This window comes from Xenopus laevis, chromosome 7L (assembly GCF_017654675.1).
Source record: "Xenopus laevis strain J_2021 chromosome 7L, Xenopus_laevis_v10.1, whole genome shotgun sequence".
Taxonomy (NCBI): Eukaryota; Metazoa; Chordata; class Amphibia; order Anura; family Pipidae; genus Xenopus; species Xenopus laevis.
The window spans coordinates 676,267-703,425 of NC_054383.1; the positions used below are offsets into that span (position 1 = coordinate 676,267).

General features: G+C 43.5%; 1 protein-coding gene across 1 annotated transcript; it reads right to left on the reverse strand.

Moving 5' to 3' along the window:
- Positions 1-2,402: 2,402 nt before the first annotated feature.
- Positions 2,403-24,062, reverse strand: LOC108695989 (rap1 GTPase-activating protein 1). The gene is made up of 18 exons (XM_018224948.2): positions 23,788-24,062; positions 22,388-22,472; positions 22,228-22,263; positions 21,405-21,452; positions 20,984-21,022; positions 20,569-20,751; positions 20,352-20,449; positions 19,688-19,766; positions 19,380-19,433; positions 19,198-19,281; positions 10,838-10,938; positions 10,602-10,731; positions 10,334-10,489; positions 10,097-10,168; positions 7,024-7,110; positions 6,817-6,954; positions 6,041-6,144; positions 2,403-2,898 (listed from the first exon to the last, which is right to left on the reverse strand). Exons 1-18 carry the CDS (start codon positions 23,829-23,831, stop codon positions 2,886-2,888), a joined length of 1,551 nt encoding a protein of 516 aa, XP_018080437.1. The 5' UTR covers positions 23,832-24,062; the 3' UTR covers positions 2,403-2,885.
- Positions 24,063-27,159: the final 3,097 nt, after the last annotated feature.

Here is a 27,159-nt window from a genome sequence, read left to right on the forward strand (position 1 = left end):
GACCAATGGGAGAGAGTCTGTGTCCTTCCAGGGCAACTGTGGTGAATCTGCCCCTGGCCCAAGTTCTCTGAGTCACATCAGGGGAGCAAAATCCTTACCCCAATGTACAGGGCTCTTGGCAACCTTAGAGGTGGGGCTTGTTCTGTGCTGGGTCTCTCATCAAGCCCCACCTCCTGCACAAATATCCAATCAAATCTTTCTATGGGGAAAAGTTATCCTCCCAAATGACTTGACTGATGCACAAACCAGAAGTGATGCAGTTAAATGGTCTTATTTAAAGGAAAACCTCCTCTAATAGACAAGACTTATGCATTTCATATTTAGAGGGGCACAATCCTTGAAGCTGAAGGTCTGGGGCATGTGCACCTGGACCCCCATCGGATTTGCTGAGTTATTTACACTGTTACGCAGTATGGCAGCTCCACCCAAAAATGTCCCGGTGTACCCCATGTCTGCTTTCCTGATAGAAACATAATGGACCTTAATGAAGGCTTGGGGGGCATGGCCATGACTTTCCTACATGTTCTGGGGTATTATATATAGAATTGGTCCTGTATTTATCTGCTGTGTGTTCTGGGGTATTATACATGGAATTGGCCCTGTATTTATCTGCTGTGGGTTCTGGGGTATTATACATGGAATTGGCCCTGTATTTATCCTGCTGTGTGTTCTGGGGTATTATACATGGAATTGGCCCTGTATTTATCTGCTGTGGGTTCTGGGGTATTATACATGGAATTGACACTGTATTTATCTGCTGTGAGTTCTGGGTATTATACATGGAATTGGTCCTGTATTTATCTGCTGTGTGTTCTGGGGTATTATACATGGAATTGGCACTGTATTTATCTGCTGTGTGTTCTGGGGTATTATACATGGAATTGGCACTGTATTTATCTGCTGTGTGTTCTGGGGTATTATACATGGAATTGGCCCTGTATTTATCTGCTGTGTGTTCTGGGGTATTATACATGGAATTGGCACTGTATTTATCTGCTGTGTGTTCTGGGGTATTATACATGGAATTGGTCCTGTATTTATCCTGCTGTGGGTTCTGGGGTATTATACATGGAATTGACCCAGTATTTATCCTGCTGTGTGTTCTGGGGTATTATACATGGAATTGGCACTGTATTTATCTGCTGTGTGTTCTGGGTATTATACATGGAATTGGCTCTGTATTTATCTACTGTGTGTTCTGGGGTATTATACATGGAATTGGCACTGTATTTATCTGCTGTGGGTTCTGGGGTATTATACATGGAATTGGCACTGTATTTATCCTGCTGTGTGTTCTGGGTATTATACATGGAATTGGCCCTGTATTTATCTGCTGTGTGTTCTGGGGTATTATACATGGAATTGGCCCTGTATTTATCTGCTGTGTGTTCTGGGGTATTATACATGGAATTGGCCCTGTATTTATCTGCTGTGTGTTCTGGGGTATTATACATGGAATTGGCTCTGTATTTATCTACTGTGTGTTCTGGGGTATTATACATGGAATTGGCACTGTATTTATCTGCTGTGGGTTCTGGGGTATTATACATGGAATTGGCACTGTATTTATCTGCTGTGGGTTCTGGGGTATTATACATGGAATTGGCCCTGTATTTATCTGCTGTGTGTTCTGGGGTATTATACATGGAATTGGCACTGTATTTATCTGCTGTGTGTTCTGGGTATTATACATGGAATTGGTCCTGTATTTATCTGCTGTGTGTTCTGGGGTATTATACATGGAATTGGCCCTGTATTTATCTGCTGTGTGTTCTGGGTATTATACATGGAATTGGTCCTGTATTTATCTGCTGTGTGTTCTGGGGTATTATACATGGAATTGGCCCTGTATTTATCTGCTGTGGGTTCTGGGGTATTATACATAGAATTGACACTGTATTTATCTGCTGTGGGTTCTGGGGTATTATACATGGAATTGGCACTGTATTTATCTGCTGTGTGTTCTGGGGTATTATACATGGAATTGGCCCTGTATTTATCTACTGTGTGTTCTGGGGTATTATACATGGAATTGACACTGTATTTATCTGCTGTGTGTTCTGGGGTATTATACATGGAATTGACACTGTATTTATCTGCTGTGTGTTCTGGGTATTATACATGGAATTGACACTGTATTTATCTGCTGTGTGTTCTGGGGTATTATACATGGAATTGGCCCTGTATTTATCTGCTGTGGGTTCTGGGGTATTATACATGGAATTGGCCCTGTATTTATCTGTTGTGTGTTCTAAGGTATAATACATTTAAAAGAAGGAATTTATGCAGAAAATTCCTTCTATTACCCTCTCCAATCACACAAATTACCCTCCGCCTGTGCCCAGTCCAAGAATTGATCTTGGTTCTGACCATTTGTCACATGGATAAAGAGACTCGGTGAATGAGGGATAAATTCACGTTTTTATTTGGATAATTGGCATATTAACACCACAGTCACACACAAAGGTAACACAAGGTCACAATTGAAACACAAGTAGGAGGAGCCTAGCTGATGGTGGTTATCAGTGAGAAAGTGGTTGGGGGGGCTTAGTAGGTAGGTAGTTAGTAGGTAGGTAGGTAGTTAGTAGGTAGGTAGGTAGTTAGTAGGTAGGTAGGTAGGTAGGTAGTTAGTAGGTAGGTAGTGGAAGGCACTACGTGAGGGATGGTTGGGTAAAATGGAGATGGAGGGGCTGAGAGAAGCTAATTGAGTAAGTGACTAATTGGAATGAGGGAAATCAGGGGTTTGAGTCCCTAAACTCTGTACAGCAGTGACTGCCCCTGTCTTGTGTAAGAAAAGGAACATTGTGAATCTGTGAGAATCTCCTGGGGTATCAACTAGGGGCATTGGTGCCAGTCCATCTCTTGGGCCCCTGAGCGCCATCATTTTAGGAGAATGTCCTGGAGAGAAAGAGAGAATGAGAAGCTTGCACTCTACCATGTGACTCTACCATGTGACCGCTGAGCAATGCGTATAATAACACACACAGTATCAGAACTGACTCCTGGCCCCCAAACTGTACAGAATATTGACTAAATCCACCCCCCCTTCATACGTGGAATAGAGACTGATAATAAGGGGGGGGGCACTTTATTCCTATAAACGTATGAAAGGCCAGAAATGGGCAAGTCCTGCCCCAGTGCCAACATGTTACAGGTGTACTTAGTCATGTGACAACCTGCTGCTGCTCGAGGAGGAATTTGCCCCCTGGACAGATCTGCCTTCTGGTTGGTCAGATGAAAGGGTTAAGGTGAAAGGTCAGTGTGGCCTCCCTCCATCCCTGGGGCCCCGATTCTCCAGGACAATCATATGACACAGAGGGGGGGGACCCAAATGGAACATTCCAGAGATTATTTCTTAGTTATTTGGCATTAACCATTTGTAGGTTCCTTAGTGGGGGTGGGGTAATTTTATTTCCCTTAATAAAAACATATAAATCATTCCCCTGACTCATCCTGTGATAGATACACAGTGTATAGAAATGTATATTATATAAATTGAAAACTGATTTATTCCCTACAAGGGCCCCATAGTGACAGCAGTGACTCCCCTGGCTCCTCCCACTGCGGCATCAGAATCATCAATGGGAATAAATATTAAGTCCCACGGGCAGTTGACTGTGGGGCCCAGAGCAAGGGGCCCTTGAATCCCCAGCAGCCCCCCATATATTTATCCTGCTGAGCCCCAAATACACCAGAGTTTCTGGGCCCCTCGTACTCCCCCATTCCCTTCTCCTGACTGACTGACCCCCACAATGAGTGGTGCGAGGGAATGTGGGTGCTCGGGTGCTGCTATGAGGGAGGGGCAACTCTGCACCCAGCACTGGGGACACAATCATTGTGTGTTGGAACTTGTTGGACCAGTTGTGATAAAACCTAATCTTGTGTTATTCCTGGAATGTGTCCCACACCTGAGTTCTCACCTGCCGACGTGCAAAGCCACAGCTCCGCCCTCCTATAGGCTCCCGGCCTGGGAATATTCTCCTACCAATGTGCCAGGAGCCCATGGGACACTAACAGTAAGGGGGCCACCTCACCCCTTTAATACCGGCCACATACTGAAGCCACGTCCTACAGGACCAGTTATTGATTTAGATGAATACCACATGGCTGCACAGAAATCAGTTCAGTCTGCGGCATGCATCTCAACTAATCAGCAGAGTGGGGGAAGGAGATTCTCTTGCACTTACCACTTCCTGTCTAGTTCCAGATAATTGTATCATAAAGAGGAAGTGAGTGGAGCCAGGCCCGGATTTGTGGAAAGGCCACGTAGGCCCAGGCCTCGGGCGGCAGGATTTTAGGGGGGCGGCATTCTGACCAATCACAGCCACATTGGTACAAAAACACTGGGGATTTGCTGGGGATACAATGTTGTTTAAATCTCCCGTGAGCCAATCCCCATTGCTCTTGTCCAGATGATGAAAATTTGCACAAATAAAGGGGAGGGAACAGGGGTGATGAGCGGCAGTGGGACTGGGGGCTCCCACTATGTCCTGCGCAGATAAATGCCCCCACCTGAGCTGTCGGGATCATCTCTGTGGGACTATTAAAGCCCCCCCAAAGGGGTCAGAGCAGAGTAAATGACTCTAAGCAGAAACCTTAATGTGACGTCCAGGCACCAAAGAGTTAATTCTCTATGAACTAATTCACCCATTGGTTAGTGACCCGGTATATACATATATGGGACATAATGGAGTGATTTGCATGTCTCCGCCCCTAATGCCTCATGTTTAACTTTCATTTGTGCAATTTACACAGGAGTGATGTGCGGCTTTTACCGACCCCGGCAGTGGAAGTGGGGGTCGCCCGTACATCACAATAAGGCATTGATTTATGTTACATGATTTGTACATGAAGGGCTTTTTGGCTCATTTTAGCCCCTCTCACCCTCATCCTCTGATATTATTAATGTGGGTTCAACCCTTTCCAGCACCAGAACCTTTGCTGCCCCCCCCCCCTTCTGGCCTGTAATAAAAGTGCAGCCTCTGAAACTGTCACTGTAAATCTACTGCCCTCTGCTGGGGACACCCCTTCCCTACAGGAACATACAGACTGTACCCCGAAATCTGCCCAGGCTGTTGTCTGTCTGTCTGGTATTGCCATCTCTTCTTCAGAACCCTCAAACTGTAACTCAGCCTGTAACCTTATGTCTTTATATGGTCACAGAACAACCCCTCAGTGACTTCTAATATCCTTATCATTTACAGTAGGGGGTACATTATCCCTTATAATACATGAGTGATACTCAGAGTTCCCTGTATAACTCAGCCTGCAGCCTTGTGTCTTTATATGGTCACAGAACAACCCCTCAGTGACTTCTAATATCCTTATCATTTACAGTAGGGGGTACATTAACCCCAAAATTACATAAGTGATACTCAGAGTTCCCTGTATAACTCAGCCTGCAGCCTTGTGCCTTTATATGGTCACAGAACAACCCCTCAGTGACTTCTAATATCCTTATCATTTACAGTAGGGGGTACATTATCCCTTATAATACATGAGTGATACTCAGAGTTCCCTGTATAACTCAGCCTGCAGCCTTGTGCCTTTATATGGTCACAGAACAACCCCTCAGTGACTTCTAATATCCTTATCATTTACAGTAGGGGGTACATTATCCCTTATAATACATGAGTGATACTCAGAGTTCCCTGTATAACTCAGCCTGCAGCCTTGTGCCTTTATATGGTCACAGAACAACCCCTCAGTGACTTCTAATATCCTTATCATTTACAGTAGGGGGTACATTATCCCTTATAATACATGAGTGATACTCAGAGTTCCCTGTATAACTCAGCCTGCAGCCTTGTGCCTTTATATGGTCACAGAACAACCCCTCAGTGACTTCTAATATCCTTATCATTTACAGTAGGGGGTACATTATCCCTTATAATACATGAGTGATACTCAGAGTTCCCTGTATAACTCAGCCTGCAGCCTTGTGCCTTTATATGGTCACAGAACAACCCCTCAGTGACTTCTCATATCCTTATCATTTACAGTAGGGGGTACATTATCCCATATAATACATGAGTGATACCTCTTCTCATCAGGGGGTCCCTCAGTTGCGATGCTGCTGGTTCGGGTGCCACGTGTGAGGGTCTCACGAGAGCGCTGGGGGCTGCGCAGGGACATGGAGAAAGTCTGTGGGGAGAGAGAAGGTTGAGCTCCCTGGTGGGACATTAGTTGGGAAAACTCGGGCTCTGTGAGTAGCGATGGAGACTATTGGTTTATTATATGTACAGTATTTGCAGGAATGTACCGGTAGCCTCACATGATGCCATCAAATAATACTTCTATTACTAGAGACTAATACAGTATTAATGCTGCAGTACTCCTGCTGTCTGCTCCAGTATTTAGGGACCATCTCTTCCAAGACACAACAAGCCAATCACCTGAAAGATCCCTCCCCCTCTGGGTCATTAAGCCCCACCCCATATCCAAATGGCACCTTGTATAGACAGAGAGTTGCAGGGAGTGGGGCATCAGCAACTGTTCTCTGCCCCAGTGTCAGTTATTTGTTGGGAATGCGTCGGGCTCTGCCCCAGTGTCAGTTATTTGTTGGGAATGTGTCGGGCTCTGCCCCAGTGTCAGTTATTTGTTGGGAATGCGTCGGGCTCTGCGCCAGTAGATGCAGTAAAGGAGTTGGGGGTGACATGCGTGCCTGAAGGAAAGTGATAGTTATAGGGATCCCCAGTACCCAACATGGGGGGCTCAGGATGGGGAGGTGACCCCTTGTGCCAGACTCAGGGTTGGACAGTGAGTGGGGGGATCTGATGGAATCAGCGCTCTCTGTCCCACAATCCAACACTTCACCTTAATGTTCTCCAGGAATCCAGTCCCCGCACTCTCCAGCTTCTCCCCTGCGCTCTCATCCAGTGTCCCCAGCACTCTCTGGTTGTGCACGGAGAGCTCCTCATACAGACTGTCTATGAGAGCGCCCCGAGTACGTTCCTGTGAGAGAGAACAAATCTGTCAATGAGACATCCCCAACCAGACAGACAGACGGACAGAGACACTCACCTGCAGTTTAGAGAATCTCTCGGCCTGGTAACAACTGACCTCGGCATTAATCATTTTTGTGAGTAAGAAATCCCGGAATTGGGAATTCTGTATGGAATAAACAGGGGAGAGAGAGGGGGGGGGCGGGGGGGGGAGAGAGAGTAAGAGAGATGTGCCTGGTTTTTTCCCACATGGGGGGGGGACACTTTATATGTTCATGTGTAAAACAGGGGACTAAAAAAATCACACATTCACCCTACAACGATCAGTCACCCCAAATTCATTATAAATGTGACCCCCCCCCCCTAGATACTCTGTAGCAATGCAGCCACTTGTGCTTCATTCTGAGGCTTCATAATTATAGTTGTGCAACACTGCCACCCAGAGGCTCCTACTGGCACTGACATTAGATCTCACTCAATCAGGTTGGTCATTACTTCACTCTGGGATTGACTGGAACCAACTCTTTGTAACCTTGTTATGAGCTAAGGGGGCCCAGTCTGAAGGTCAGTTAGGGGGAGATTTGGGGTGAGTGTTTATTTGTACCCTGGGTACCCCTGGAACTATAGCAGGGTGACACCCCAATGTTTCTATATATCTGTAACCTTGTTATGAGCTAAGGGGGCCCAGTCTGAAGGTCAGTTAGGGGGAGATTTGGGGTGAGTGCTTATTTGTACCCTGGGTACCCCTGGAACTATAGCAGGGTGACACCCCAATGTTTCTATATATCTGTAACCTTGTTATGAGCTAAGGGGACCCAATCTGAAGGTCAGTTAGGGGGAGATTTGGGGTGAGTGCTTATTTGTACCCTGGGTACCCCTGGAACTATAGCAGGGTGACTGTTACCCCAATGTTTCTATATATCTGTAACCTTGTTATGAGCTAAGGGGGCCCAGTCTGAAGGTCAGTTAGGGGGAGATTTGGGGTGAGTGTTTATTTGTACCCTGGGTACCCCTGGAACTATAGCAGGGTGACACCCCAATGTTTCTATATATCTGTAACCTTGTTATGAGCTAAGGGGGCCCAGTCTGAAGGTCAGTTAGGGGGAGATTTGGGGTGAGTGCTTATTTGTACCCTGGGTACCCCTGGAACTATAGCAGGGTGACACCCCAATGTTTCTATATATCTGTAACCTTGTTATGAGCTAAGGGGACCCAATCTGAAGGTCAGTTAGGGGGAGATTTGGGGTGAGTGCTTATTTGTACCCTGGGTACCCCTGGAACTATAGCAGGGTGACTGTTACCCCAATGTTTCTATATATCTGTAACCTTGTTATGAGCTAAGGGGGCCCAGTCTGAAGGTCAGTTAGGGGGAGATTTGGGGTGAGTGTTTATTTGTACCCTGGGTACCCCTGGAACTATAGCAGGGTGACACCCCAATGTTTCTATATATCTGTAACCTTGTTATGAGCTAAGGGGGCCCAGTCTGAAGGTCAGTAAGGGGGAGATTTGGGGTGAGTGCTTATTTGTACCCTGGGTACCCCTGGAACTATAGCAGGGTGACACCCCAATGTTTCTATATATCTGTAACCTTGTTATGAGCTAAGGGGGCCCAGTCTGAAGGTCAGTTAGGGGGAGATTTGGGGTGAGTGTTTATTTGTACCCTGGGTACCCCTGGAACTATAGCAGGGTGACACCCAATGTTTCTATATATCTGTAACCTTGTTATGAGCTAAGGGGGCCCAGTCTGAAGGTCAGTTAGGGGGAGATTTGGGGTGAGTGTTTGTACCCTGGGTACCCCTGGAACTATAGCAGGGTGACACCCCAATGTTTCTATATATCTGTAACCTTGTTATGAGCTAAGGGGGCCCAGTCTGAAGGTCAGTTAGGGGGAGATTTGGGGTGAGTGTTTATTTGTACCCTGGGTACCCTGGAACTATAGCAGGGTGACACCCCAATGTTTCTATATATCTGTAACCTTGTTATGAGCTAAGGGGGCCCAGCCTGAAGGTCAGTTAGGGGGAGATTTGGGTGAGTGCTTATTTGTGCCCTGGGTACCCCTGGAACTATAGCAGGGTGACACCCCAATGTTTCTATATATCTGTAACCTTGTTATGAGCTAAGGGGGCCCAGTCTGAAGGTCAGTTAGGGGGAGATTTGGGGTGAGTGTTTATTTGTACCCTGGGTACCCCTGGAACTATAGCAGGGTGACACCCCAATGTTTCTATATATCTGTAACCTTGTTATGAGCTAAGGGGGCCCAGCCTGAAGGTCAGTTAGGGGGAGATTTGGGTGAGTGCTTATTTGTGCCCTGGGTACCCCTGGAACTATAGCAGGGTGACACCCCAATGTTTCTATATATCTGTAACCTTGTTATGAGCTAAGGGGGCCCAGTCTGAAGGTCAGTTAGGGGGAGATTTGGGGTGAGTGTTTATTTGTACCCTGGGTACCCCTGGAACTATAGCAGGGTGACACCCCAATGTTTCTATATATCTGTAACCTTGGTATGAGCTAAGGGGGGCCCTGACTAAACATTGGACCTCAGACACAGCCCATAATCCACTGCACTCAGAACATTAAAGTGGACCTGTCACCCAGACACTAAAATCTGTATAATAAAAGTCCTTTTCAAATTAAACATGAAATCCAATTTCTATTTTTTATTAAAGCATTCATAGCTGTTGTAAGCTCATTTAAAAATCTCGGCTGTCAATCAAATATTGTCTGCCCCTCCTCTATGCCTTAGCCAATTACTTTCACTTTCCATTCAGCACTTCCTACATGTCACTGCTCTCCCCACATTCCCCCCAATCTCTTCACCATTTAATTGTGTAACCAGGACATGGGGATGGACATCAGCTCCCCCATTCTGCTGCACAAACAAGATTCTGAGATGATACAAGACTTGTGTCCCCAAAGTGGCTCCTGTCTGCTTGTTATAATTATGAATTCCCAGACTGAAGGAAACAAGATTCAAATAGTTTATACAGTGTAATTGAAGTTCTTTTTGCTTCACTAATTTAATAAAACAGGATTTTGAATAATTTTTGTGGGTGACTGGTCCCCTTTAACACTTTCATTAAAATGCAGAATAATTAAGGGGAACTTGTGCAAAAGAAAATAATAAATGACTTGGCCATTGAGGTTGCACTCACTTTGGGGAACACAGCGGGATTAGGGAGCGGCGGCTCAAATAGAGGAACATCATCCCGGGCAGTGACCGATACCTGCAAGAGACACCGCAGAGGAATTAGGGTGGGGGGGGGCCATTGTACTGAGAGATGAATTGATTTGGGTCTGAGCCATGGGGGGGGTCCAGGTATTTGAGCCTCAGAGAACGTGAAAGAACATTTACCTGACAGGTCAGTTTAAAGGGAAGACCCCCAGCTCACCTTGAAGTAAGGGGCCCCGGTGGGGTCGTTGCAGGGCTGTACAACGATGAAGCAGTGGAGGAAGTGGGAGGTGATGAGATTTGGGGAGAACACGGCCCCCTCCTCCTGGAAGACCAGGGACACAATGTCGTTCCCAATGTGGCGCTTTCTCTGCAGCTGTAAATACAGGGGGGCACTGTCAGGACTGGACTGGGGGTGACTCGGGGGGGGGGGGAGATTCAAGACAAATAGTAGAACAACAGTCAATAGATTTCTCCAGTGCACAGACCTGCTGGGGGTCCCCAGGGGTGTAGGGCAGTTTGGTTGATACATGGAACATGATTTCATGCCCCCGGAATGTGGTGTAAATGGACTCGGATCCTGTTTGCCCCTGGAACACATCCAAACCCCCCCGAAACCTGTCAGGAAAGGTTAAAATCATCAGACAAACAGATTCTGTGACCCCCCCCATTACCCCTGGAAATACCCCGATGATGCCCCCGAGGCAAATTTTCTCTTTCTCACCCTTTGAAATTCTGAAGATTAACTTTTTCCCCCAGAAAGTCAAGAAATTCGACGAACCCCAAACTCTCCTCTGTGTTACTGAACATTTCTGCTTCACTCGCCTGAGCCATAAACAGGGAGACGGGGATCATAGGGGAGAAGAGACGGAGAATATGGAGAGGCGGGAAGAGAAAAGGGGGAGAAGAGAGAAGAGTGAGGAAAGGTCTGCCCTTAAATTCACCATTATATCCACCTTATATCCATCATTATATCCACCCTTATATCCACCATTATATCCACCCTTATATCCACCATTATATCCACCATTATATCCACCATTATATCCATCATTATATCCATCATTATATCCACCCTTATATCCACCATTATATCCACCATTATATCCATCATTATATCCACCATTATATCCACCATTATATCCACCATTTTATCCACCATTATATCCACCATTATATCCACCATTATATCCACCATTATATCCATCATTATATCCACCATTATATCCACATTATATCCACCATTATATCCACCCTTATATCCACCCTTATATCCACCATTATATCCACCATTATATCCACCATTATATCCATCATTATATCCATCATTATATCCACCCTTATATCCACCATTATATCCACCCTTATATCCACCCTTATATCCACCATTATATCCACCATTATATCCACCATTATATCCATCATTATATCCACCCTTATATCCATCATTATATCCACCCTTATATCCATCATTATATCCACCCTTATATCCACCATTATATCCACCATTATATCCATCATTATATCCACCCTTATATCCACCATTATATCCACCATTATATCCACCATTATATCCACCATTATATCCACCCTTATATCCACCCTTATATCCACCATTATATCCATCATTATATCCACCATTATATCCACCATTATATCCATCATTATATCCACCATTATATCCATCATTATATCCACCATTATATCCACATTATATCCACCATTATATCCACCATTATATCCATCATTATATCCATCATTATATCCATCATTATATCCATCATTATATCCATCATTATATCCATCATTATATCCACCATTATATCCACCATTATATCCATCATTATATCCATCATTATATCCATCATTATATCCACCATTATATCCATCATTATATCCACCTTAAATCCACCATTATATCCACCTTATATCCATCATTATATCCACCATTATATCCACCATTATATCCACCATTATATCCACATTATATCCACCATTATATCCACCATTATATCCACCCTTATATCCACCCTTATAGCCACCATTATATCCATCATTATATCCACCATTATATCCACCATTATATCCATCATTATATCCATCATTATATCCATCATTATATCCACCATTATATCCATCATTATATCCACCTTAAATCCACCATTATATCCACCTTATATCCATCATTATATCCACCATTATATCCACCATTATATCCACCATTATATCCACATTATATCCACCATTATATCCACCATTATATCCACCCTTATATCCACCATTATATCCACCATTATATCCATCATTATATCCACCATTATATCCACCATTATATCCATCATTATATCCACCATTATATCCATCATTATATCCATCATTATATCCACCATTATATCCATCATTATATCCACCTTAAATCCACCATTATATCCACCTTATATCCATCATTATATCCACCATTATATCCACCCTTATATCCACCATTATATCCATCATTATATCCACCATTATATCCATCATTATATCCATCATTATATCCATCATTATATCCACCATTATATCCACCATTATATCCACCCTTATATCCACCCTTATATCCACCATTATATCCATCATTATATCCACCATTATATCCACCCTTATATCCACCCTTATATCCACCATTATATCCACCCTTATATCCACCCTTATATCCACCATTATATCCACCATTATATCCATCATTATATCCACCATTATATCCACCATTATATCCACCATTATATCCACCCTTATATCCACCCTTATATCCACCCTTATATCCACCCTTATATCCACCCTTATATCCACCCTTATATCCACCATTATATCCACCATTATATCCACCCTTATATCCACCCTTATATCCACCCTTATATCCACCCTTATATCCACCATTATATCCACCATTATATCCACCATTATATCCACCATTATATCCACCATTATATCCACCATTATATCCACCCTTATATCCACCCTTATATCCACCCTTATATCCACCATTATATCCACCCTTATATCCACCCTTATATCCACCCTTATATCCACCCTTATATCCACCATTATATCCACCATTATATCCACCATTATATCCACCCTTATATCCACCCTTATATCCACCATTATATCCACCCTTATATCCACCCTTATATCCACCCTTATATCCACCCTTATATCCACCATTATATCCACCATTATATCCACCATTATATCCACCCTTATATCCACCCTTATATCCACCCTTATATCCACCCTTATATCCACCCTTATATCCACCCTTATATCCACCATTATATCCACCATTATATCCACCATTATATCCACCATTATATCCACCATTATATCCACCATTATATCCACCATTATATCCACATTATATCCACCATTATATCCACCCTTATATCCACCCTTATATCCACCATTATATCCACCATTATATCCACATTATATCCACCATTATATCCACCATTATATCCACCATTATATCCACCATTATATCCATCATTATATCCACCATTATATCCATCATTATATCCACCATTATATCCACCATTATATCCACCCTTATATCCACCCTTATATCCACCCTTATATCCACCCTTATATCCACCCTTATATCCACCCTTATATCCACCATTATATCCACCATTATATCCACATTATATCCACCCTTATATCCACCCTTATATCCACCATTATATCCACCATTATATCCACCATTATATCCATCATTATATCCACCATTATATCCACCATTATATCCACCATTATATCCACCATTATATCCACCCTTATATCCACCATTATATCCACCATTATATCCACCATTATATCCACCATTATATCCACCATTATATCCACCATTATATCCACCCTTATATCCACCATTATCCACCATTATATCCACCATTATATCCACCATTATATCCACCATTATATCCACCATTATATCCATCATTATATCCACCATTATATCCATCATTATATCCACCATTATATCCACATTATATCCACCATTATATCCACCAATATATCCACCATTATATCCATCATTATATCCACCATTATATCCACATTATATCCACCATTATATCCACCATTATATCCACCATTATATCCACCATTATATCCACCATTATATCCACCATTATATCCACCATTATATCCACCCTTATATCCACCCTTATATCCACCCTTATATCCACCCTTATATCCACCCTTATATCCACCATTATATCCACCATTATATCCACATTATATCCACCCTTATATCCACCCTTATATCCACCATTATATCCACCATTATATCCACCATTATATCCACATTATATCCACCATTATATCCACCCTTATATCCACCATTATATCCACCATTATATCCACCATTATATCCACCATTATATCCACATTATATCCACCATTATATCCACCATTATATCCACCATTATATCCACCATTATATCCATCATTATATCCACCATTATATCCACCCTTATATCCACCCTTATATCCACCCTTATATCCACCCTTATATCCACCCTTATATCCACCCTTATATCCACCCTTATATCCACCCTTATATCCACCATTATATCCACCATTATATCCACATTATATCCACCCTTATATCCACCCTTATATCCACCATTATATCCACCATTATATCCACCCTTATATCCACCCTTATATCCACCATTATATCCACCATTATATCCACCATTATATCCACCATTATATCCACCATTATATCCATCATTATATCCACCATTATATCCATCATTATATCCACCATTATATCCACATTATATCCACCATTATATCCACCCTTATATCCACCATTATATCCACCATTATATCCATCATTATATCCACCATTATATCCACATTATATCCACCATTATATCCACCATTATATCCACCATTATATCCACCATTATATCCACCATTATATCCATCATTATATCCACCATTATATCCATCATTATATCCACCATTATATCCACCATTATATCCACCCTTATATCCACCCTTATATCCACCCTTATATCCACCCTTATATCCACCCTTATATCCACCCTTATATCCACCATTATATCCACATTATATCCACCCTTATATCCACCCTTATATCCACCATTATATCCACCATTATATCCACCATTATATCCACATTATATCCACCCTTATATCCACCCTTATATCCACCATTATATCCATCATTATATCCACCATTATATCCACCATTATATCCATCATTATATCCACCATTATATCCACCCTTATATCCACCATTATATCCACCATTATATCCACATTATATCCACCATTATATCCACCATTATATCCACCATTATATCCACCATTATATCCATCATTATATCCATCATTATATCCATCATTATATCCACCATTATATCCACCCTTATATCCACCATTATATCCACCATTATATCCACCATTATATCCACATTATATCCACCATTATATCCACCATTATATCCACCATTATATCCACCATTATATCCACCATAATATCCACCATTATATCCACCATTATATCCATCATTATATCCACCATTATATCCACCCTTATATCCACCCTTATATCCACCATTATATCCACCATTATATCGACCATTATATCCACCATTATATCCACCATTATATCCACCATTATATCCACCATTATATCCATCATTATATCCACCATTATATCCATCATTATATCCATCATTATATCCATCATTATATCCACCATTATATCCACCATTATATCCACCATTATATCCATCATTATTTCCATCATTATATCCACCATTATATCCACCATTATATCCACCCTTATATCCACCCTTATATCCACCATTATATCCACCCTTATATCCACCATTATATCCACCATTATATCCACCATTATATCCATCATTATATCCACCATTATATCCACCATTATATCCATCATTATATCCATCATTATATCCACCATTATATCCACCCTTATATCCATCATTATATCCACCCTTATATCCATCATTATATCCACCATTATATCCACCATTATATCCACCATTATATCCATCATTATATCCATCATTATATCCATCATTATATGCATCATTATATCCACCATTATATCCACCATTATATCCACCATTATATCCATTATTATTTCCATCATTATATCCACCATTATATCCACCATTATATCCACCCTTATATCCACCCTTATATCCACCCTTATATCCACCATTATATCCATCATTATATCCATCATTATATCCACCCTTATATCCATCATTATATCCACCATTATATCCACCATTATATCCACCATTATATCCACCATTATATCCACCATTATATCCACCATTATATCCACCATAATATCCACCATTATATCCACCATTATATCCATCATTATATCCACCATTATATCCACCCTTATATCCACCCTTATATCCACCATTATATCCACCATTATATCCACCATTATATCGACCATTATATCCACCATTATATCCACCATTATATCCACCATTATATCCACCATTATATCCACCATTATATCCATCATTATATCCACCATTATATCCATCATTATATCCATCATTATATCCATCATTATATCCACCATTATATCCACCATTATATCCACCATTATATCCATCATTATTTCCATCATTATATCCACCATTATATCCACCATTATATCCACCTTTATATCCACCCTTATATCCATCATTATATCCACCATTATATCCACCATTATATCCACCATTATATCCACCATTATATCCACCATTATATCCACCCTTATATCCACCCTTATATCCACCATTATATCCATCATTATATCCATCATTATATCCACCATTATATCCACCATTATATCGACCATTATATCGACCATTATATCCACCATTATATCCACCATTATATCCACCATTATATCCATCATTATTTCCATCATTATATCCACCATTATATCCACCATTATATCCACCTTTATATCCACCCTTATATCCATCATTATATCCACCATTATATCCACCATTATATCCACCATTATATCCACCCTTATATCCACCCTTATATCCACCATTATATCCACCATAATATCCACCATTATATCCACCATTATATCCATCATTATATCCATCATTATATCCATCATTATATCCACCATTATATCCACCCTTATATCCACCATTATATCCACCATTATATCCACCATTATATCCACATTATATCCACCATTATATCCACCATTATATCCACCATTATATCCACCATTATATCCACCATAATATCCACCATTATATCCACCATTATATCCATCATTATATCCACCATTATATCCACCCTTATATCCACCCTTATATCCACCATTATATCCACCATTATATCGACCATTATATCCACCATTATATCCACCATTATATCCACCATTATATCCACCATTATATCCATCATTATATCCACCATTATATCTATCATTATATCCATCATTATATCCATCATTATATCCACCATTATATCCACCATTATATCCACCATTATATCCATCATTATTTCCATCATTATATCCACCATTATATCCACCATTATATCCACCCTTATATCCACCCTTATATCCACCATTATATCCACCCTTATATCCACCATTATATCCACCATTATATCCACCATTATATCCATCATTATATCCACCATTATATCCACCATTATATCCATCATTATATCCATCATTATATCCACCATTATATCCACCCTTATATCCATCATTATATCCACCCTTATATCCATCATTATATCCACCATTATATCCACCATTATATCCACCCTTATATCCACCCTTATATCCACCATTATATCCACCATTATATCCATCATTATATCCATCATTATATCCACCCTTATATCCATCATTATATCCACCATTATATCCACCATTATATCCACCATTATATCCACCATTATATCCACCATTATATCCACCATTATATCCACCATTATATCCACCATTATATCCACCATAATATCCACCATTATATCCACCATTATATCCATCATTATATCCACCATTATATCCACCCTTATATCCACCCTTATATCCACCATTATATCCACCATTATATCCACCCTTATATCCACCATTATATCCACCATTATATCCATCATTATATCCACCATTATATCCACCATTATATCCATCATTATATCCACCATTATATCCATCATTATATCCATCATTATATCCATCATTATATCCACCATTATATCCACCATTATATCCACCATTATATCCATCATTATTTCCATCATTATATCCACCATTATATCCACCATTATATCCACCTTTATATCCACCCTTATATCCATCATTATATCCACCATTATATCCTATCCACCATTATATCCACCATTATATCCACCATTATATCCACCCTTATATCCACCCTTATATCCACCATTATATCCATCATTATATCCATCATTATATCCACCATTATATCCACCATTATATCGACCATTATATCGACCATTATATCCACCATTATATCCACCATTATATCCACCATTATATCCATCATTATTTCCATCATTATATCCACCATTATATCCACCATTATATCCACCTTTATATCCACCCTTATATCCATCATTATATCCACCATTATATCCACCATTATATCCACCATTATATCCACCCTTATATCCACCCTTATATCCACCATTATATCCATCATTATATCCATCATTATATCCACCATTATATCCACCATTATATCGACCATTATATCCACCCTTATATCCATCATTATATCCACCATTATATCCACCATTATATCCACCATTATATCCACCATTATATCCATCATTATATCCACCCATTTGTTTCAAAAACCTGTATTTTCCATTTTGTAGGAGACATTTTTGTGCTGGACACCTGGAACCTCTTTTTTCTTCTCGTCCCTTCTGGAATTAATTGTGATTCTACCCCAACGACCTCTTACCTGCCCCCCATCCCCTTTCCCCAGACCCCCATGTCTCACCCCTCACCTGTCCTTCTTTCTGATAAATGACCCCAAACTTGAAGTTGTTGCTCATGAGATGTTCATCGAAGGTCACCAGGAGCTGTGAGGCCTATGGAGAGAGATTTAATGCCCCAACTGGTGATGAATTTATTGTCTCCCCCAGTTAATAACCCAACATTCCCCCCCAAATCATCAGCTCCCCCTCACCTTCAGGTAAAGAACAGGGAAGAACCTCTCTGCACTCAACTCCTTACACAGCATCTGTGGGGGACAATAGAGAGCAGACATACCAGGAATAGGGGGCTTAATGCAGGGGAGGGGCTTCAGGTAAGGGAGTGGCTAAATGTAGGGGAGTGGCTAAAGAGAGAAGGAAGGAGGAGTTTGATAAAGGAGGTGGAGCTAAAGGAAGGAAAGGAAAGAAGGGGAGCCACATTAAAGACTAAATAGAAATCAGGGGAAGAAGGAGAAGAGACAAAAAGGAAAGAGGGGCCACAGGAAGACTAAAGGGCCCTTACTTGTGCCATCTGTACAACTCCAGGGAAGTGTTTGAGCCCCGACGTGTTTATCAGCTGATGTTTTGTGCCAGTCCTGGATCTGAGTTGGACAATGAAAGGGCAAATTAGTGGCTGGAATAAGAAGGTCCTCTCCTTGGCCTGTGCCCCCAGAAAACAGGGACCCTCACTCTGACAGACCCTCCACTCACTGGTTATTTCAGTGCAGCCCCCCCAATATAACAACACCCCCCCACACACACCCACCAAACCCCTATTCTCTGCCCCTCCCTTATATACAGAAATGCCAAGCGGCTCCTGCCCAGCGATTGGTCTCATTTATTGTACAGAACAGACTGAGGCTCAGTAGCCAATCAGCAGACACAATGTTATTCTATATCCACACAAGGATCCCAATAAAGCTGCACAATGGGATTTCCAATTGGAATCCTGGGAAAGAATAATTTGGAAAATCCTGAAGTCCCCCCACAAAAGCCCCACTAAGGGTGAAACCGGCCTGAAATCCCACCTATAGGAAATGCCATAAAAATGGAAAACTCAGACATTTCTCTTACATAGAGGGGAGGGTCCCCCATTCCCTGAGCTGCAAATCCTGCCAATACCAACATCAGTGACCCCTGAATCTGATGGATCAATGGCTCTGGCCAATATGGCCGCCTCTTCTCACCTGAGCATCAGCCGCAGTCTCTCAGATCTTTGCTCCAGTTTCACAGACAAGACGAGGGCCCCAAGTCGAGGATCTTGGGTACAGAAGTTGTGGTGTTCCTGGCACAGAATAAAGCTGAGCTACAGGGGGGTGTCTGATAGGGGCCATTTATATATGTGCTCTGGGGTAATGGGGGGCACTGGCTGGACATGGGGTCAGAGGTTAAAGGTCGGCCTACCTTACCCAGGAAGTGCTTCCTATAAAGCCTGGCCGTGGGATCCGACTGCAGGATGTGGAGTCTTTCATTGGGGGCCTGGAGGTTGGAGCTGGGTTGGGGCAACGTGTGGCTCGTGCCCTCGATCCAGTAGCCCCCGAATGGAGGGGGGATAAGGAGAGGGAGAGGGGGGCCGCGCCTTAGTATCTGTGGGAGGAAAGAGATCCGGAGAGACATAATGGGAGTGGCTGAAGAGCAAATTTATTGACTGAGGGGTAAATGTGATGGGGGCAACATGAAGCAGCTGCTACAAGATCAGCTCTCCCATTGGTCAGCAATTAATTAGACCCTGGGGCCCAGATATATAAACTGATGAGCTCCTTTATTGTGGGACCCTCTGAGGAGACAAGGGTTGGGGGGTATGAAAAATAAATCTCACCTTATGTATCCCCGGGTGTGTGGCATCATCACCCCTTCCCTAAAGAGACAGAATCAATTCATTAATTAGGCAACTAGTTCTCTGGGGCCCTGTAGTCACCTGCTGAACATGAGAGCTCCTTGGGGGCGGGACTTGTGTGTTGTGTTGGGTCTATTGGACACTTTACATGATAAGCAGATCCCTTAACATGTGATTTACCAGACAAATAAACAGCAACAAAAAGCAATATGGCCCCGGGGCCACCATAAGCCACAGAAGCTCCCTAAAATTCCACCTCTCATGGAGTGTTGTGCTGGAACATCCCAGGAACACTGATTGGCACATACATATAAATACAGTGTAGGGGGACCAATAAGGACTGTGCCCTATAATAAGGAAGGGGCAAATGGGGGGCACAGAACCAGATCTGTAGGGCACTGACCTTGAGGGGTGAGGGAAAGACACAGCGCTGGTCCTCCAGTCGGCTGCACTGCAATACACAATAGAGAGACCAGTCAGGAGGGGGCAGGGCACTTATGGAAACACAGGGGCAATAACACAGGATCCAGGGGCAGCAGGGAGGGAAGTACAGGGAGAGGAGCAGGCGCATGTGTCTTTAAGGGAACGGAGAACAGGTGGGAATGAGGCTGAGCACGAGAGGAAGGGAAAGAAGCAGATGGAGTGTCACAAAGTGGGTGGGGCTAGAGCTGTGGGTGGGACTAGGACAGTCTGATGGCAGCTTACATTGCACAAAGTTGCGACTATTGGGGAATTTATAATTAGATTTTTATTTTGGGAAGCCTCTCTTGTAGGGCAGCTTTTTAAAGGATAAGAAAACCTTTTTATTGGCTGCCAATAGAATTTTATAACAACAGTGCCACCTGCTGTAACTGCACGACAGGAGAGACGGGAGAGAGAGATGGAAAGAGATCAGAAACCTCCGATGGATTTTATCATCTCTTTCCTGAGCAGAATAACATCGGACCAGTTCCCTGTTTTCCTTCTGATCGTCTCTGTCTGTCTGTCTGTACAGTTGCAGGGACTGACCAGCAGGTGGCGCTGTTGGTACTAAATTCATTCTATTAGCAGATAATAAGAGCCCTCACTAACTTCATTTCCATTCTAAAGGTTTACTTACCCTTTTATTATGGTTATATTCTGGTTATGCATTAGGTGGGTGGGGGGCATGAATTACAGCAGTGGGTGGGATTAGACACATGATGGGGTACAGACAGGGGCACATGGGGCACACGCTAATTTATTACCTGCATTTTTTCAATCATTTCAAACAAGTCAACGGGCTGTGCGGCAAGAAAGAAACAGAGAGACTCAGATGCATCACCCCAGTTTTATTGTTCTATCACCCCAATATATGAAAAGCATCAATAGAGATACAGAGATTAGGGCCCTCAGGGGCCAACTGACCTTAGTGTGAGTCGGAGGCGGTTGGGGGGTTTCACCCTGAGTGTCCATCGCATCAGCGATACAGAGAGCAGTGTCCTCTGGTTTCCTAAAAACAAAACAGTGTCAAACCCTCAGGGGCCCCTGCAAGTGGGTGGGGGACACCGTTTGGTAACACCCCACAAACACTCACAGGAAGAAACAGCAGAAAGTGCTGATATTTCCATCCAATCAGGTTGCGGCCACTCAGAAGCTCCACCTACTCCACACACACAGCTGAGTGTGAGTGACTGCTCGAAATAAGAGAGACAGCTGAGTGTGAGTGACTGCTTGAAGTAAGAGAGACAGCTGAGTGTGAGTGACTGCTTGAAGTAAGAGAGACAGCTGAGTGTGAGTGACTGCTTGAAGTAAGAGAGACAGCTGAGTGTGAGTGACTGCTCGAAATAAGAGAGACAGCTGAGTGTGAGTGACTGCTTGAAGTAAGAGAGACAGCTGAGTGTGAGTGACTGCTTGTGGTAATGTGAGTGACTGCTTGAAGTAATAGAGACAGCTGAGTGTGAGGGACTGCTTGAAGTAAGAGAGACAGCTGAGTGAGTGCCTGCTTGAAGTAAGAGAGACAGCTGAGTGTGAGTAACTGCTTGAAGTAAGAGAGACAGCTGAGTGTGAGTGACTGCTTGAAGTAAGAGAGACAGCTGAGTGTGAGTGCCTGCTTGTGGTAATGTGAGTGACTGCTTGAAGTAAGAGAGACAGCTGAGTGTGAGTGACTGCTGGTGGTAATAGACAGTTGGGTCTGAGTGACTGCTTGAAGTAAGAGAGACAGCTGAATGTGAGTGGCTGCTTGCAGTGAGAGAGACAGCTAAGTGTGAGTGACTGCTTGTGGTAATAGACAGCTGAGTGTGAGTGCCTGCTCGAAATAAGAGAGACAGCTGAGTGTGAGTGACTGCTTGAAGTAAGAGAGACAGCTGAGTGTGAGTGACTGCTTGTGGTAATGTGAGTGACTGCTTGAAGTAATAGAGACAGCTGAGTGTGAGGGACTGCTTGACGTAAGAGAGACAGCTGAGTGAGTGCCTGCTTGAAGTAAGAGAGACAGCTGAGTGTGAGTAACTGCTTGAAGTAAGAGAGACAGCTGAATGTGAGTGCCTGCTTGAAGTAAGAGAGACAGCTGAGTGTGAGTGCCTGCTTGTGGTAATGTGAGTGACTGCTTGAAGTAAGAGAGACAGCTGAGTGTGAGTGACTGCTGGTGGTAATAGACAGTTGGGTCTGAGTGACTGCTTGAAGTAAGAGAGACAGCTGAATGTGAGTGGCTGCTTGCAGTGAGAGAGACAGCTAAGTGTGAGTGACTGCTTGTGGTAATAGACAGCTGAGTGTGAGTGCTTGCAGTGAGCTGAGTGTAAGTGACTGCTGTAAAAGAGACGGCTACTCACCCACCGTTGGCCCCAAATGTGAAGCTTCTCTTTCTGGAGAACATGGTCCCTGTGAGTCTGTCGCTCCGCTGCCTTGTGAGACTGCTCTGTGTCTGTGATAGTCTCGAGGCTGCAGGTAGAGACCCCCCACATTGTCCTGCCTGTCTGTCTAATGAATGTCACGGTCCCCACTTGAAAGGCAGAGGGAAATGTCAGAGAGACATTGAGTCAGAGCCCCCCTGTAGAGTGCAGGACCCCTGGCCAGACACAGACAAGAAGCCCTCACCCCCTTCTGTACCCCCATCCCTCTCTCATTGTATTTCTACTGCCGGCTCATAGGGAGACTCCTGCTGTCTGTCCCTGGCAACGGCATTAACCCCTCAGTCAGGACAATCTCTGTGCTGCTCGATGGCTTGTGAGTGTCAGCCTTTAGCCCCACTGAGAGCTGTGAGGGGTTTGTACCCTAGGTAAGTGGGCCCTAAAGTTACACTATTGGGGCTCACTGTGAGTCACATGTTGGTGCTGAGCCCCAGTTGATCCTATTGTGATACAAGGATTTGCCTGTTGCTGTTTCTTTTATTATTATATAATACAGTTTATAATATAATACACAAAAGCCATGAATATCCTGTAAATTATATCCTTATAAACGGTGAGATCTGATGTCATCAGTTATAAACGGTGAGTTCTGATGTCATTTCTGTCACATGACTCACTGAAGCTTGTGTATTATAATAAATAAAGTACCCCCAGTTGTAAAATATAAGGATATCAGAAGTAACCTCGGAGTTCCATGACCTGTATAAAAACACTCGGCCTTCGGCCTCGTACTTTTATATGGTCATGAAACTCCTCGGTGACTTGTAATATCCTTATAATTTACAAGAGGGGGTACTTTATTCACTATGTTATATATTCATTGGTTTTGGACTCCTGGCACCCACCTGAGTGATTTGCGCCCCACTATCCGCCAGATCATGACTGTGGGGCGACACTTGGCTGCAGGGCCTGAACGTTGGGTTTATCTTGTTAATTAATCTTGATGATTTATCTGTGTAGAGTAATAGTCAGGGGGTCCCAAGTGTTACCCTTGTACTGGGCCCCACAGAAACCCCTGGTTAGTGATTTGTCAGTTCCATTATTCACCACCAGAGGGAGTGTTTGTTCTCTATATCCTTGTTGCACCCGCATGTTGTGATTGGCCCATGGGCATAGGGTACAGCCACTCCCACAATCCCCCCAAACTGTATCTAGAGGTGCCAGGGGGCAGCTACGGGCAATGTCACATGTCACTGAGACTCCAGGAATAATGTGATGTCACAGTGCCCCCCACACACACTCATTGTTGGGGCCACATTTCCCAGCAGCCCCTAGTGAGCATCATCCCTGAGCGTTACTAACGTCTGTCCCATAGCAACTGTTACACTTGGTCCATGAGTCGCTCCATTTCTCAGCAGCCCCTTCAGCCCCTGGGGTAAATGAATAATTATAACAAAATGTAACAAATCTCCCGGTGACTGATCAGGTGACACTCCCCAGAGCACAACCCCTCCCCCCCCAGGGTCAGACTTTGCACCTCCATAAATATTTCTACTTTATCTCCAGGAAACACTGATTTCTCTGCTGCTCCTTTTAACCCCCCGAGTGCTGCTGCCAAAACCACTTCCTCTGCTGAACCCCAGAGCCAACTCAATAAGGTTCTTCCCCAAGGAGTGGGAGACAGTGAAGAGGAAGGCTGGGTAAGTGGGGGGGACAGTGAAGAGGAAGGCCGGGTAAGTGGGGGACAGTGAAGAGGAAGGCCGGTTAAGTGGGGGACAGTGAAGAAGAACACTGGGTAAGTGGGGGACAGTGAAGAGGAAGGCTGGGTAAGTGGGGGACAGTGAAGAGGAAGGCTGGGTGAGTGGGGTGACAGTGAAGAGGAAGGCCGGGTAAGTGGGGGACAGTGAAGAGGAACACTGGGTAAGTGGGGGACAGTGAAGAGGAAGGCTGGGTAAGTGGGGGACAGTGAAGAGGAAGGCTGGGTGAGTGGGGTGACAGTGAAGAGGAAGGCCGGGTAAGTGGGGGACAGTGAAGAGGAAGGCCGGGTAAGTGGGGGACAGTGAAGAGGAAGGCTGGGTGAGTGGGGGGACAGTGAAGAGGAAGGCTGGGTGAGTGGGGGGACAGTGAAGAGGAAGGCTGGGTAAGTGGGGGGGGACAGTGAAGAGGAAGGCCGGGTAAGTGGGGGACAGTAAAGAGGAAGGCTGGGTAAGTGGGGGGGACAGTGAAGAGGAAGGCCGGGTAAGTGAGGGGGACAGTGAAGAGGAAGGCTGGGTGAGTGGGGGGACAGTGAAGAGGAAGGCTGGGTGAGTGGGGGGACAGTGAAGAGGAAGGCTGGGTAAGTGGGGGGACAATAAGTGGGCCCCAATTATTTCTGGGGGTGGAGCTGCCCCAGTGGTCCCTAAGGATTTCTCTACACAACATTGGAGTCAGTAAGTGAGTGGGGGTGTATTCTGTAGAAATGGGGGGTCAATGCTCTGCTGGGTAAAAAGTTGGGGAGATAAGCGAAGGGTTCGGCCGCTATGGAAATATCTGGGAGATAAAGAAATGTGGAATTTCCATAGTGTCACACAATCTGATTGGCTGCCCCGCGTATAATCACTAATCAATGGAAAAGGTTAATTTCCCTGAACCTCAGTTAACCCCTAGTCTGCTGCAGGGAATCAGCATAGTCTCTGGCTGAATGTAGTGCAGGGGTGGAGCCTATGAGTGGCCAATAGGTGGGATGAAGAAGAGGCAGGTGAAACACCATTCGTTTATTTCTCTTCACTTGTTGTTTGGTCTCGCCAGACCCCGCGGGGGTGGGGTTTGTTAGCCAAGGGCAGTGATTAAATGAGACCCATTGTTGCCCCAATAATCAAAGACATCGGAGGGACAAATGGCTCTTAGAGCTGTGGCCCTGGGGCCCCCCAGTCTTCTCCTTCATTTCTCTATGTGACAAGCTCCGCCAGGAGTTTCATTCTGGTTCCTTCTTACAAGAAGATTTTATTGGTCTTGTTATAGAAATGTCAGTAACACTGAGACCTTGACTTGCGCTCGTTATCTCATTTCCTGGGTAATTAAGGGACAGACTTTACATAATGATCTGACTGGGGAACAGGAAGAGCCCGGGATATTGGGCAACAGGAAACAGCGGGAGGGCCCCGGAATGATCCAATGGGAAGAACAAGATCACAGAGAATTTCTACAATAATAATAAGTAGTGGCAGAAAGAACCTGATCAGTCCCGACTCCAGCCTTCCCCACTTTTCTGTAGGACCAGCACCCCAACATTTCTGAATTGGGGGATCTAGCCCTCCCCATTAATCTGCTTTTATCATAGGCAAGATGGGAAAATACACAGATCCTTATTGACTC